Source organism: Euprymna scolopes, chromosome 39, assembly GCF_053919585.1.
Source record: "Euprymna scolopes isolate OS-2025 chromosome 39, ASM5391958v1, whole genome shotgun sequence".
NCBI classification, from domain to species: Eukaryota; Metazoa; Mollusca; class Cephalopoda; order Sepiida; family Sepiolidae; genus Euprymna; species Euprymna scolopes.
Genome location: NC_136520.1, coordinates 5,850,016 through 5,866,283, shown reverse-complemented (window position 1 = coordinate 5,866,283; position 16,268 = coordinate 5,850,016). Strand labels below are relative to the sequence as shown.

The 16,268-nt window shown below is 35.6% G+C and overlaps 1 protein-coding gene across 1 annotated transcript in view; it reads right to left on the bottom strand.

The window, feature by feature from the left end:
- Window positions 1-10,583: 10,583 nt before the first annotated feature.
- LOC145263633 (glyoxal reductase-like) overlaps window positions 10,584-16,268 on the bottom strand; it is an 84,385-nt gene continuing 78,700 nt past the window's right edge. Inside the window, exon 8 of the mRNA XM_080120485.1 lies at window positions 10,584-11,060. Within this exon, the coding sequence (XP_079976611.1) occupies window positions 10,915-11,060 (146 nt within the window). The 3' untranslated portion in view covers window positions 10,584-10,914. The remainder of the gene's footprint in view (window positions 11,061-16,268) is intronic.

Genomic DNA, 16,268 nt, shown 5'->3' with positions numbered 1-16,268 from the left:
AAACTGGTGGGAACCAAGCCGCTGCTCAGCTACTTTGGATTTGACAGACTGAGCATACAACTGTCTTGCGCTCTTTATCACTTTCTTACAATGGTTGCTGGCAGTCCTGAAAGCGGCTTTAGTTTCCATACATCTATTACGTTGGATGCAATGGAAAAAGTGATTTCTGTGCGCAATGGTAGCAGCACATTCTGGAGAGAACCATGGCTGGCTGTTAGGTTTTTGCTGGAATTCTTTTGAGGGTATGAAACGGTCTATACCTACAATTAACCATTCCGTCAGGTCTGATACTATAGAGGACACATCCTTTTTAAACATGGAATGCAGAGGTAGATCTGATATAAATGTACGGAAGTTATCTCAGTTAGCCATAGTGTATCGATATACTATACGATGGAGAGGTACGTCTGGGGACTTATTATATTTTGACAGACAAATTTATAAAAATTATTTATTTTTATTTAAAACACATTGTTAGACCGTCGGGTTGAATAAAACCCGAAAAAATTTAATTTTTATTATTTTTTCAACATTTTTTATTAGACTAAATGTACGACAATCGAGGCCGCCATCTTGTTTTGAAAATTTGACCTTTCTAAGGCTTGCCAGATTGGCCTTTTTTAGGCCAAATTTGACCTTTTTTATGCTCTTATGTCGAACCATGGTCCATGCAAGAGCATAAAAAAGGTCAAATTTGGCTTTAAAAAGGCCAATCTGGCAAGCCTTAGAAAGGTCAAATTTTCAAAACAAAATGGCGGCCTCGATTATTGTACATTTAGTCCAATAAAAAAATGTTGAAGAAATAATCAAAATTAAATTTTTTCAGGTTTTATTCCAACCTCAGGGTCTAACAATGTGTTTTAAATAAAAATAAATAATTTTTTACAAATTTTTGTCTGTTGAATAATTTATGCCGCTGAAATACACATTTGCCATATAATTTAGCTAGAGAGTTGGTGACGCAATGGTGTATGTCACGAAAACAAGAGGTGCTTATTTAAGGCTAAAATAACGCAACTCAGTATTTTTATAGTGCTAGGCGGCAATTAAAATGAAAGAAAATACAGAAATGTTGGGTTTGTTTTACTGTACACACAGATTCGAAAAAGTTGTCAAAAAAAAATATATATAACAAATAAATGTTATCAAAGGCAAGATAAGTTACTTTTCTACCTAACTGGATAATTTTTTAGGGTTTTTAATGTAAAACGTTTATTTGATTCGAAAAACGAGTAATGTTGGAGGCTGCCGGCAAAACAAGAAAAGATGACCACGCTATCTATGAAGACTCGATTATCACTTCAAAATAAGAAATAAACAAAAATGGTGGAAGAAACTCACCTAATAAATGTCACTGCAACAATTTTTCGTCTGCCAAAATTTTAATCATGTGATTACGGTGTAATAAGAATAGAATAAACCATTCATTCAAGTGCTGCTTACGATATAAAAAAATCACTTTATTGGTACTTATGCACTTTTGTTACCAGGCTGGCGGGATGTTTTGTAACTTTAACCCAGTCTGTTGACCTATTCCACAAATTCTAAAACATGCACATCGAAACTCTATGACTGACTGAGATAGCTTCCATACATTTATTTCAGATCTATCTCTGTGTTCCATGTTTAAAAAGAGCATCTCTATAGTCTCAGACATGATGGAATGGTTAATTTTAAGTATAGACTGATTCATATCCTCCAAAAGATTCCAGCAAAAAACCTACCTGCCAGCCGTGGTTCTTTCCAGAATGTGCTGCTGCCATTGCGCACAAAAATCACTATTTCCATTGCTTCCAACGTAATAGATGTACTGAGACTAAAGCCACTTTCAGGACTGCCAGCAACCACTGTAAAAGAGTAATAAAAAATGCAAGAGAGTTGTATGCTCAGTCCATCAAGTATAAAGTAGCTGAGTAGCGGCTTGGTTCCCGCCAGTTTTGGCAAATAATAAATGCATAGAAGTGTGTGCTCTATCTCAGCAATCATCAATGAACCCGAGGTATTCTCGCCAGCATCAGACAAAGCCAAACTCTTTGCCAAGAATTTTGCAGCTAATTCTACCCTGTGCAATCAGGGCCGCCAACCCCGTATTTCCCAGTCTCTGAAAACACACAATGCAACATACAAACATCTGTGCATGATGTCACCAAGCTAATCAAAAACATTGACGCCATTCCAATTATAGTGCTAAAAAAGCTTCCATACTTAAAAAGCTGTTTAAGCGTTGTCTTAAGGAGAATTCCTTCCTAACACCCTGGAACACGTCATCGGTATATCCCATATTTAAAAATTCAGTTGATCGGTCATCTCCTTCTCAATACAGACCAATCAGTCTCGTGTGCATCATGAGTAAGTTACTGAAATCTGTGTTAAATAGAGAAGTAGTCAACCACCTCAGCAAAAACAACCTCCTCAGTGAAGTGCAATATGGTTTCCGTTCTGCTAGATCTACAGCAGATGTGCTTACAGTTATATCTCATAAGATTAACGAATCTCTTGATGGAGGCTTCATATCAAAGGCCTTTCATAGGGTACGACATAAATCTACAGCTATGGTATAGTTGGAAATGTTTTTTATTTTATTTTTTATTCCACTTTTTTTTTTTTACAAGGATAAGGGTTAAAGAATGTACAGTAGTCAATTGGACAATAGAGTAATTGTCAGTAATGGAAATTTGGTAAAATTGTTAACTTAAGGGGAACAGCTTATCAAGAACTTGTTTACATTGGACTTGAATACAACCATATTGTAGTCAGCTGGAAAGCAGGAAAACAGTTCCACAGGCGTGCAGTTCTAAGAAAAAAGCTGTGTTCATGGAATCTATGTTTAGGATTAGGGTTAGGGTTAGGGTTAGGGTTAGAAATTTTGGAATCTATGTTTAGGATTAGGGTTAGGGTTAGGGTTAGGGTTAGAAATTTTGGAATCTATGTTTAGGATTAGGCACAGAAAAAGAGTGGGGGAAATTAGTGATAGTGTTTTCAGCTAAACGAGTGTTTCTTGTAAAAGTTTGGTGAGGGGGGGGGAGCCATAGATTGAAGTTCAGTCGATCACTTGCCATAAAAATAACGATAAAGCAAAGTAGAAACTCGCAACATCTCTTCCGTGAGAAAGAGGCTACAAAGTCTATTTTTAACTCTATCAAGGCAGGACAAGTCCTTTCTAGCAGCTTCTGCCCAGATGTGTCAACAGTACTCCATCTTCGGACGTACCTGGCTCTTATATAGATAGAGAATTGCATCAGCAGTGAGATATCTACTGGATTGATAGAAGGATCCCACCATTTTTCCAGCGGCTTTGGCAACAGATTTGATGTACATGTTCCATTTCAGATCAGGAGTAAAGGTCAAGCCCAGAAGCTTGTCAAAACATGAGGCCTTCCCAAGATGAGAGCATTCATTTCAATTGATGCCAGATGGGGATCAGAGCGTTGATGATGTAAAGATAGAAGCTTGGTTTTAGATGCATTAAAAGTAACCAGCTACTCCTTTCCCCATTGTACCACATGCTCAAGATCAGAGGAGAGAGAATTTTCACCCCAAACAAGGCACGGTGCTATTTTGATATAGGGGGGCTACTATCGGGAGTATATAAGGAGTTTAGCAGCAAGATGTCTGTTCGCATTACACTTGAACTTCTGCATGTCAGTACAGCTGGGAAAGCAGGAACTTGGAAGGGAGTTCCAAAGTCTAGCAGTTCTGGGGAAGAAACTATTAGAGTAGAAGGCTTTCTTACATCTAGGGATCTCTAATGTGTAGGGGTGAGATTTTGCTGTTTGTTGGATTTGTCGGGGGCATTTACGCTGAGGGGGTACAAGGGCTTGTAGATCGTTGGAGCATTCACAATTAAAATACTTGTAGAACAGGCAAAGGGATGCAACATCTCATCGATGGGACAGAGGTTGAAGTCTAGATGACAGTTTAGGACCTATCAGGTTTGCGACTCTCTTCTGAACCCTGTCCAAGAGAGAGAGATTAGTAGCAGATGCACCAGCCCAGATGTGACAACAGTACTCCATACATGGGCGAATGGTGACCTTGTAGAGATACAGGATACTTTCGGGTGTTAGTAGTTTTCTAGCACGGTAGAGAGAGCCCATCTTCTTCACAGCAGCCTTGGCAATGCCCTCAATGTATCTGTTGCAACTCATGTTCCGTGTGAACTTTAGGTCGAGGAGTTTGAAAGAAGTATGTTCAGATAATGTATCTTTAGTTATAGCTATTGGTGGTTAAGAAAGTTTCTTGTAATTATTGAAGGAAACGGGCTTAATCTTGGCAACATTGAATGTAACCATCCATTTTTGTCCCCATTCCACTACAGATTGGCGGTCTTCCTCCAGTGTTTCTACCATTTTCTCAGATATGTATTCATTTGTTTCCCCCTCGTGTCTGTAATAGAGCATGGTGTCATCAGCGAATATATCCATCGCAGAAACAATTTTATCAGGAGGTAATTTATGAATATTAGGAAGAATATAGGTTCACGGATAGACCCCTGAGGTATACCTGCATTTATATCATTGTTTAGATATACAACCAAAAATCATTTTTCTCTGATAGGTTCAATAGAGTAATGGTTGAGGGGCAGAAATCAATAGCTCACAGTATTGATGCTGGAGTCTCTCTCCTGATTTTGATCACGTGGTGCAATAGGGAAAGAGGTGGCTATTATCTTCATCAATGTTCTGATTCCCGTCTGGCATCAATTGAAATGAATGGCTCTCATCTTGGGGAGGCTTCATGTTTTGGCAAGATTCTGGGTCTTGCCTTTACTCCTGATCTGAAATGGAACACGTACATCAAATCTGTTGCCAATGCTGCTGGAAAAATGGAGGGATCGTTCTACCGTTCCAGTAGATATCTCACTGCTGATGCAATTCTCTACCTGTATACGAGACAAGTACGTCCAAGGATGGAGTACTGTTGCCACATCCGGGCAGGAGCTGCCAGAAAGACCTTATTCTGCCACGAAAGAATTCAAAATAGACTTCGTAGTGAAAGATCCCCTTTTCTCTTCCCTGCAACCTCTTTCACACAGAAGAAACGTTGTGTGCCTGTCTCTGCTTTATCGTTATTTTATTCATCTGAACTCCAATCTATGCCCACCCCCCTCGCCAACCTTTCACGAAAAACACTTGTCGTTGAAAACACTATCATTAATTTCCCCCACTATGCCTAAACCCAAATGTAGATTCCATGAACAAAGCTTCTTTCTTAGAACTGCACGCCTGTGGAACTGTCTTCCGTTTTCTTGCTTTCCAGCTGACTACAATATGGTTGTCTTCAAGTCCAATGTAAACAAGTTCTTGATGAACCGTCCCCTTAAGTAATCCAATTTACCAAATTTCCACTACTAACGATTACTACAATTAATCTTCATCAAGGCTGGAGACCATTCGAGGATAAGTGTTGACTCCATTGAAAAAAAATAAAAAAATAAATTTTAAAATAGGATTACTGCAGATTAAAATGTTGATCCAAAGATGTTCCTTTTATTTTGTGGGGTCCTAGAGACTTAATTGATCCCTAATCGTATAAAAAAAAATCTATGCTATGCAGGATTTCAGCAATCAAATCACCCAATGAAAATAATCAATCAATGAAAAATCAATAGTTTATCAATCAATCAGTAATGAATTAACAACCAATTCTGATGTCCATCAAAGAGGCAAGCGTCCATGATTTGTGCTTTGTGCGGCCGTACAAACGGTAAATAAATGATCAACACTCACATTGGAAACGTCCTTCTGTCTTGCGGGCTGAGAAGAAAGAAAAATCCAAAAGATCCAAGACGGTGCTCGGGAGCTTTTAAAGTCCTTAATCTCGTACAGTTCTCACATGGTAACAGGACACACCTGCTAATAAGGCATGCCCAGACACAATAAAAGCAGGTCGCTGGAAGGAGTCGGGGGAGAGTGTTCAGATCCGCGTACCATGAACAGTGCTCTGCATCTCATCAGACTTTTTGATACAACCTATGTCGTGAAATTTTCTTTTCGTCTCAGACCTTTCCTTTTTCGCTTTGCTATATCAATCATTCAACAGAAATTAGAATATACAAAGTATTTTAATGGTGAATGCTCTGACGAACTGCAAGCACTTGTGCCCCCACGACGCAAATACCCTCAACAAACCCAACAAGCAGCTAAATCCCACCCCTTACACAGTGGAGATGCCTAGATGTAGGAGAGCTTTCTACTCCAGTAGTTTATTCCCCACAACAGCTAGACTTTGGAACTCCATTCCGGGTCCTTGCTTCCCCAACTGTACTGACATGCAGAAGTTCAAGCGTAACATGAACCGACATCTTGCTGCTCAACTCCCTACATAGTACCCCAGTAGCTCATGTCCCTGATAGTAACCCCCTACACCAAAGTAGCAATGTGCCTTGTTTGGGATGAAAATGTAATAAAAAAAAAATTTTTTTTAAATTAAACAAAAAATAAAAAACTCAATAGCCAATCACCAAATCAATAACAAATCAATCAGTAATCAATAGTCTAGCAATCAATCAGCAATCACTTAACAATCAATTAATCAACAATGAATCAATCTCCTTCAGAAATTTTTTTTTAACAAAAAAAGATATTTTTATTCAAAACCAAAAAACAATGAAGGGAAAAAAAACGGAACAATGTCGTTGCATTTTAACACAGAAGTTGTGTAATCAAGTCTTGCAATGAAACGAACAAAAGAAATTCAACAAAAATTTAAAAAAAAAAAAAAAAGCAACAATATAACATTTTCTCTTTTAACAGGTTAAAGTAGTTTGCTTGAAGCATTGTTTAATGTGTATATATAAAAATAAATTTTTTAAGAAGGCAGAACAACGTAAAGATGCAATGGATAGACTCAAACTAACACAACTTAAGATATGATGATGGAACCAGCTATGCAGTATATATATATATATATATATATATATATATATATATATGAGCAAACAGTTAATAAAACATGTTAAAAAACACTTTGAAATGAGTTAAAAACATATTTAATCTGAAACACTAGATAAGTGGATAGTCCTTAATCCACGGAGTTTCGAAGAAATACTCTTTCTCATCAGAGGGTAGGAATTAGCAAAAAATCATGTTATATATATATATATATATATATATATATATATATATAAAACATGATTTTTTATACAATATTTTACATGTAGGATTTCTTACTTGTGTCAATAAGAACATTCTACACAAAATATTGTATAAAAAATGTACACATGTATGGCTATATATATATATACAGGGTGGTCGCTAGAAAAGCAGGAAATTTGTCAAACGATTTATTTTTAATAATTTTTACAAAGTTTTTCAAATAAAAATGTTAATTTATACTCATATATACTGAAAATCTCGTCCGTGCAACTCACTGCAGCGTCAAACAACAATTCAATTTTACAACACTCACACGGCACCAGTTAATCACACATTTTATTCATGATCTAAGCTGACCTTCAAATTTCCCGCTTTTCCAGTGACCACCCTGTATGTATGTATATATATATATATATATATATATATATATATATATATATATATATATATATATACCTACATTACATTAGTCTCCCGAAAGAAAATTGAACACACCATTTGATTAACTTTGAAATTAAAAATAACCACCCTGCACAACTCTCCAAATGGACTAAATTTTTCAGTCGAGAGAAAAAAATGAATAAAAAATGATCTGATACACATGTACTCCGAGCACAGCAGAATAACATTTGAAATGATCATTGTTTCTCAGAGCTCCTCGAATTTGCAGTTCCGCTAAACTTCATAGTAGGGAAGAAACCTATATTAAGAATACTTACAAAAACACTAAACACAAGCTAACACGATAAAACATTTCTCGTGACGATGCAACCAGCACAAATAATATACATGATCGATAAAAATAAATCTTGCCAATAATCTAATATCTATTTGCTTGCAAAAACAATTCAAATCCGATCAAAAAATAGTAACTTCAACTTTTAAAAGAATCAAGAATTTACTCAACACCAGACAGGGTACTTGCGCATTTTATTCACTGTACATACACAGATGAACGCAACATATAAAAATTGCTCTGATCCCCACCACGCCACAATTGAAATGAATGGCTCCAGTCTTGGGGGAGCCCCATGTCTTAAAAAGCTTCATTCCTGATCTCAAATGGAACACGTACATTAAATCTGCTGGAAAGATGGTTGGATCAATGTACCGGTCCAATAATTATCTCACTGCCAATGTGATCCCCTATCTCTATAAGAGCAAGGTTCGCGCTACAATGGAGTACTGTTTCCACATCTACGCAGGAGCTGCCTAGCATACCCTGTCCTGTTTTTATAGAGTTCAAAATGGCCTTCGAAACCTAGTAGGTGATGCCAAGCATACCCTGTCCTGTTTTTATAGAGTTCAAAATGGCTTTTGAAACCTAGTAGGTAATGTACTTTTTTCTTCCCTGCAACCGTTTTCCCACAGAAGAGACGTTGCGAGCCTGTCTCTGGTGACCGCTATTTTCATGGTATGTGCTCGTCTGAGCTCCAATCTATAGTCCCCCCTTGCCATGCCACACTTTCACAAAAAAAAAACCCCAAAAAACTCGACTATTTAAAACCACTATATGATTTTCCCCAATCTCTTGTTAGTTGTTGTTTTTTTTATCTTTTTATTGGTTATTGTTTTTCACAACGTTTCGGCCAACTATTCCTCTGGCCTTCGTCAGGTGGTAACCACGACGGATAGGAACTTTGAATCTCCAAACTGCATTCTCAGCAATCACTGTCATCTGTAGTTGTCAACTAATAAAGATTAGAATAATAGTCCGAAATAAAAATAAATTAATATATATAATGCTCATCTCAAAAATGAATTCCAATTAAGGAATAATATATATATACTAATTGATACGGACCTGACTACGGAAGATCAGATAATAAATAAACTTTAATAATAATAAATATTTATAAGATCAAAGAATCCAACCTTGATCGCCCTTTGGGGCCCGTAGCGCAGTTGGTAGAGACGTTGAATCTCTACGGTTCCAGATGGACATTGTCTGAAGATAGCGGTTTCAATCCTACCCAAAGTCGGCCAAAGGTTTGCTTGGCCAAAACGTGGTGAGACGACAACAACTACAGATGGCAGTGAATTGCTGAGAATGCAGTTAGGAGATTCAAAGTTCCTATCCGTCGCGGTTACCACCCGTTGGCCGAAACATCGTGAAAAACAACAACTAATAAAGATGAAAACAACAACTAATAAAGATGAAAAACAACAACTAATAAAGATGAAAAACAACAACTAATAAAGATGAAAAACAACAACTAATAAAGATGAAAAACAACAACTAATAAAGATGAAAACAATCACCAATAAAGATAAAAACAACAACTAATAAAGATGAAAACAACAACTAATAAAGATGAAAAACAACAACCAATAAAGATGAAAAACAACAACCAATAAAGATGAAAAACAACAACCAATAAAGATGAAAACAACAACCAATAAAGATGAAAAACAACAACCAATAAAGATGAAAAACAACAACCAATAAAGATGAAAAACAACAACCAATAAAGATGAAAAACAACAACCAATAAAGATGAAAAACAACAACCAATAAAGATGAAAAACAACAACCAATAAAGATGAAAAACAACAACCAATAAAGATGAAAAACAACAACCAATAAAGATGAAAAACAACAACCAATAAAGATGAAAAACAACAACCAATAAAGATGAAAAACAACAACCAATAAAGATGAAAAACAACAACCAATAAAGATGAAAAACAACAACCAATAAAGATGAAAACAACAACCAATAAAGATGAAAAACAACAACCAATAAAGATGAAAAACAACAACCAATAAAGATGAAAACAACAACCAATAAAGATGAAAAACAACAACCAATAAAGATGAAAAACAACAACCAATAAAGATGAAAAACAACAACCAATTAAGATGACAACAACTAATAAAGATGAGAATAATAGTCCGAAATATAAATTAATATTTAAAACCACTATATGATTTTCCCCAATCTCTATCTGTACCTAAACGTAAATGCAGATTCCATGAACAAAGGTTCTTTCCCTGTTCGGCTCCCATGCTTCCCGGCTAAACACAACATCGTTGCCTTCAAATTTAATGTAAACAAATTCCTGTTTAGTCGTCCTCATAAATAATCACATTCCACTCAATTTACATCATTAACGATTACTTTATGACCAACTTACATTCATTAACCCTTATCCTCGAGTTGCCTCCGGGCCTAGATAAGTGATGACCCCCAAGTAAAAAAATAAATAAATAGTAGGCTATTTGATAAGAGTAGGTCGTGTTTGAAACGAACATATACGCATGAATTGAATTAATAAACGTGAAACTGCAAAACTGATTCCACCATTATATCTCGAGTTGCATCAGTTTGAATCTGTCTGCCACACCTTTGCATTGTTCTGCCTTACATCAACTTAAATTTCTTCTGAACAATTTTTTTTTAGTAACCAACTGTTATGTATGTAATTCATTTAACGATTCATAGTCGCCCCGAAATCTGGCAAACATCCAGAGATTAGTGTATCTTGATTAAAAGTTCTTGTGCCGTTACGTGGTTAAAAAAACCCAAAAAAACTCTGCCATGTCAACACATGCCTAAAAGTTTCTTTCTTTCTCTCTCTCTCTCACTCTCTTTTTCCATCACATGCTATTTTTCCTCTTCTCTTTTTTCCTTTCTCTTCCTCTGCTGTGACATCATCTTGCACCATGGCTTGGTCATCTGCACACATGTTAGTAGCTTTGTTACAAAAATATTAGAAAACTCTTGAAAAAATGTTTGCTTGTCTACAGTTTGTATTGAATTTTTGACATCTTCAATAAAGAATATTTGAAACTTTCGGAAAATTTTTGACGGCTTCAAAAAACTTCTGATGCATTCCAGCAATAATGATGCTGCTTGTTCAACAAGTCAATTTTGTCCAAATCTTCAGCGCTGAGTTGAAAGTCAAACACTTTGCAGTTGTCGGCAATATGTTCCGGATTTGTAGACTTTGGTATAATTCCTGAAAAATAATATTGATGTAAAATTTTTATGAAAATAAAGTAAAACAAAAAAAAAGAAAAAAAAAGAAAAAGAAAAAAAAAAGAAAAAAAAAGAAAAAAAAGAAAAAAAAAAGGAAAAAAAAAAAAAGAAAAAAAAAAAGAAAGGAAAAAAAAAAAAAGAAATAATGCTGGTGGTGGGAGAGAGAGAAGGATGTAATTTTTTTTATTTCACATTCATAAACAATTTTAAGTTTTTTCACATTTTTAAACTTATACAGAAAACGAAATAAAATTTTATTTATTTTTATTTTTTTTACATGGAGTTCACCACTTATCAAGGCCCAATGGCCACTCGGGGATAAGGGTTATTGTGTGTTACTTGGGGGGGGGGCGGTTCATCAGGAATTTGTTTGTGTTGGACTTGAAGACATCCAGGTTGAAGTTGGGAGGGAAACAGGCAAGCGGAACAGAGTTCCACAGGCGTTGTTTGGTTTGGTTGTTTCATGGCATATATAGCCAAACTGATGAGTTGTGATACAACAAAACAGTACTGAATGTGGATGACTATATATTTTAAGCCCCACTCTTCGGGTAGAGCACTTGTGACCCGATGGGGCCCGGACAATGCCGGGAGGACCTTGCTAGTGGATTGAAAAGACAGCCTGCCTTCTGGGTGGTCCCCTAACACGAGTTCAGAAGATTTTGCATTGTTGAACTGATGATGATGATGATGATGATGATGGTGGTGGAAGAAGGGAAATCTGCATCCTAACAGGTAATCAAAATGATCCCTCCCCCTCATCACAGGATGAATAGTTGAAAGATTTAAGTGGCAATCAGAACTATATCTCCCAAGCAGTGAAGATTTGGCACTTGTGTTTGTCTGAAGACCACCAGAGAAAACGAGTCAAGTGGTCCGTTAATTGGTAATTGACCGTGAAAATCCTTTGGGAAGAGAACTGCTCAATGAAAAATGGGAGAGAAAATGTGGTACTCATGCACTTATTGATCCATGCTGAAATAACATTATTATTTAAAAAGCCATTCTTAACATGGAGTGGGGAGGGCTTTTTTGTACCTATTCTGTACTTTAATCTTACGATTGAATAAAAAAACATATCATAAAACTTTAATTAAACTGAGAAATACGATTTAAAAAATAGCGCGGATCAGTAAGTGTACTAACACCGAAAATGTTTATTGCAAGATAGGCTGGATCTCATGAAATTGAATTGTAAGGAAATTGACAGGTGTTAGTAAGCTAGAAATCGCCATTCCTGGCGCATGGACATTTATTGCCTCTGATGACGCGGTAATTTAGTTTTGGGGGCCGCTGACAAGAGAGGAGGAGGAAGAGGCTCGTTAAAACCGAAAACCCTTTTCTCTTCGATAATTTTAAAGGTTTTTTTTTTTTAATTTCTTTTTGTTTTCAGCGTCTTTTTTTTTTTAATTTCTTTTTTTTCTTCTGTGTCAGGGCATTCAGAGTGCAGTGGGAAATGCTTGGATCTTCCTTCCCACCCTTGGAGAACGGGACGTTACTGGACCCCCCCCCCCAGGGACGTTACTGGACCCCCCCCCCAAAAAAAAAAAAAAAACACGGCTGCTGATTGGTGGACAGCCATTTGAGAACATATTGACAGGGGCGGAATTACAACGTTAAGTAAAGACATCTAAACGACAGTGCCATGCATCTTCGGCGACCTACCCGCCGCCTGATAACACGCACCTCTGAACTTTTTCTTCCCAGTGTAACTGATGATAGAAAAACGAAGAACTTTGCTAGTGAATGCCAACCCTCAGATCTGTATAAGTGACTAAGGCAGTTGTGTATATGCTATTTGTAAGGTTGAAAGCAATAATTATTTTATGTTAAGAAAAACAAATTAATCCTGGACTTCTTTTCTTTGTTTTGAAAACACCGTTGCTGAGTGCAGTCTGTTTCAGATCGGCCCTGTTGACAGTTTGGAAGCCGGATCAAGGTTGGAAACAAATAAGCGGACCACGGCAATGGGGACGAATTCGACCACTAGACGGAAACAAAGGTGATGCCACAGGGATCAGCACCGGTTGCATTCTTCTTTCAAGCCTGTGCATCTGAGCTGGCCCTGTAGGGGTTACACACTGTCGTAAATATATCTCACCCGACACTTATATGACTATAAAGCAAGGCTTGCTGTTTGTTTGTTTGTTTGTTTGTTTGTAAAATAAACAAGCAACTCAAGCACTATAAAAGCAGTGGGCGAGTGTTTATTTAAATGGACATTTATTGAGGTCATTTGGGAGCACCGCTCCCATGAGCCAGTGGGTAGAACTACTGACGATCAACACAATAGTTGTAGGTTCAATCCCGACTAGGGAAAAGTGCTAGTCTAGACGCACTGATGAATTGTAATATAACAAAATAGTACTGTATGTGGATATATATATATATTTAAATCCCCGAAACAGTGTTTCATGGTAAACAGCTGATGATCCCTTGAAAAATAAATTATTGGTATTATAGTAAATTCGAGAGCGAGTTGATGCAGTGATTGCAGGTGATTAAATGACTTACTGACTAGATGGTTTTCTAACGAATGATAAAAAATATTTTTTTGTATAGTTTTAAAGGTTAAAAACTTCCAAGACTATATATATATATATATATATATATATATATATATATATACACAAGACGAGAATAATCGAAATAGCATTCCGATGAACAAACCGAGTTATGTGCCTATCAACGTTTCGTCTTTATTTCATCTAGAGGAAGTCTTGAAATAAAGATGAAACGTTGCTGAACACATAACTCGGTTTGTTCCTTTTTATTTTTCTCTCTCTATATATATTTATTTAATAATTATTTACTATAATAATTATTAAAGAGCTACAGACACTAGTGTTTCATCCTTTCGGGAATCATTAGTGCAGGGTGTCACGATTAACGCCGGTCGAGAGATTTGGACCCAGGCAACAAAGCCATCTCTGACTCCATTAGAAAGGATCACGCCCATTCAGCTACCGTTAAACGCGATAAATATTGTTGAAATTTAAACATTTATTTTAAAATGCTTTTTAATGTCAAAGTGATCTAATCATTATATGATGATCTGCGCATGGGAGTTAAAGGGACCAACTTTATTTCCCATGTAAAGTGCTCAACAGTAAGAAATGAGTTTTTTAAAGGGGCTAACACACACACACACACACACACACATTATATATATATATATATATACTAGCAAAAGTACCCGTCGTTGACTGGGTTCAAAAACAGCCTACAGAAAATGGACTCTGATTTATGAAAGTATGATAGGTTATGAAAAGGAAGGCTTGTAAAGAGATAGCTTCAAATTTGGGGGTATCAAAACCAAAGCAAAATATGATGAAAGTAAAAAGAAAATAGATAAACCCCATAATTTATTATACCATACCTGTTCACACTGAAACACTTATCACAATATTCTGTGGATCTATATTAAAAAACCTTGTTAAACTTTGTGACATATTTCCATTCTATGGAGTTCAGGTGCGAACGAACACCCCATAATTTTATTATACCATATTTCTTCAAACTGAAACATAATTATCAAAGTATACTTACGCAGATAGATATGAAAAGTCTTTATTAAAGTTTGTGCCTATTTCCATTCTATGGAGGCCAGGCGTGAACGCAGACCCCACAATTTTATCATACCATCCCTATTTAAGTTAAAACATACTTATCAAAGTATTACTATGTACATCTATATCAAAAACACTTGTAAACGTTTTTTTTTAATCTTTAAATTTTTTATTTCCATACTTTGTGGACCAGGCGCGAACGCAGACCCCACAATTTTAATGAACCACCATTCTGTAGGATCAAACATACCCTTTCCTGTGTCTCGATACATCTTCTATCATTATATGTAATCAGTTTTTTTTTAAAATAGTCAACCATATAAGAGACTATTCGTGACCAGATACACACACACACACACACACAGACATTCAGCTTTATATCATATATATTAAATTTTTTATTTCCATACTTTGTGGACCAGGCGCGAACGCAGACCCCACAATTTTGATGAACAACCATTCTGTAGGATCAAACATACACTTTCCTGTGTCTCGATACATCTTCTATCATTATATGTAATCAGTTTTTTTTTAAATAGTCAACCATATAGGAGACTATTCGTGACCAGATACACACACACAGACATTATATATATATATATATATATATATATATATATATATATATATATATACTAGCTGGCTGTCCGGTATTGCTTGATCATAAAACATGCTTAAACATGATATTTTAATAATTTTATTGAATATTACATATTACGAGGAATAATTTGCCCAGTAAACTAATTACAAAAATAATAATGATAATGTTTATCAAATTCTGTCTGTCCTTGCATATAATATTACATCAGCTGATATTTGGGCTTGACGATGAATGCCCTGGAAAAGTCACTTCTGATTAATGTTTAGTTTTAAAATATGCAAATGAACGAAGGATTTGCAGCAATTTTAAATGGTATCTCTTTCTTTTATTGCAAATTGAACTCATTAATAAGAAAAAATTAAAATAAAATAGTACACCCGGGCCTGAACAGGGGATCATTCGATCTGTAGTTGAATGCTCCATCACTAATCTATATATCCAGATTATAATAAACCTGTTCTTTTTTAAGAAGAAATGATTTGCTGAAATTTTATTATCTCCCTTGCCGATGTACCGTAAAAATATTCCCTTGTAAAAATATTTTTTTTATTTGTAAGAGAGAAAAGCTATTTTTAACATCGGATTTTTTTTCTATATTTATCAGATGAATTTCTGTACAAAACACATCTAAGAACACTGTCAGACATATAAATTATCTTTGTGTGAAATTTGCAAAAGATAGACTCAGCCATTTCAGAACCCATGAGGAACTCACACACACACAGTCACTTGTATATATATATATATATATATATATATATATATATATATATATATATATAGTAGAAATGGTAATTAATAAAAACCTGAAAAAAGTGCTCAATACCGTTGTAGAGCAAGTATGCATTTTATTTTTTATTACCATATTTTTCTGTTAAGTTACATTTTTTGTTTCAGCTACACGACTGTGTCTCGATACATCTATCATTATATGTAATCAGTTTTTTAAAATAGTCAACCATTTAGGAGACTATTCGTGACCAGATACACACAGACATTCAGCTTTATATTATAGATA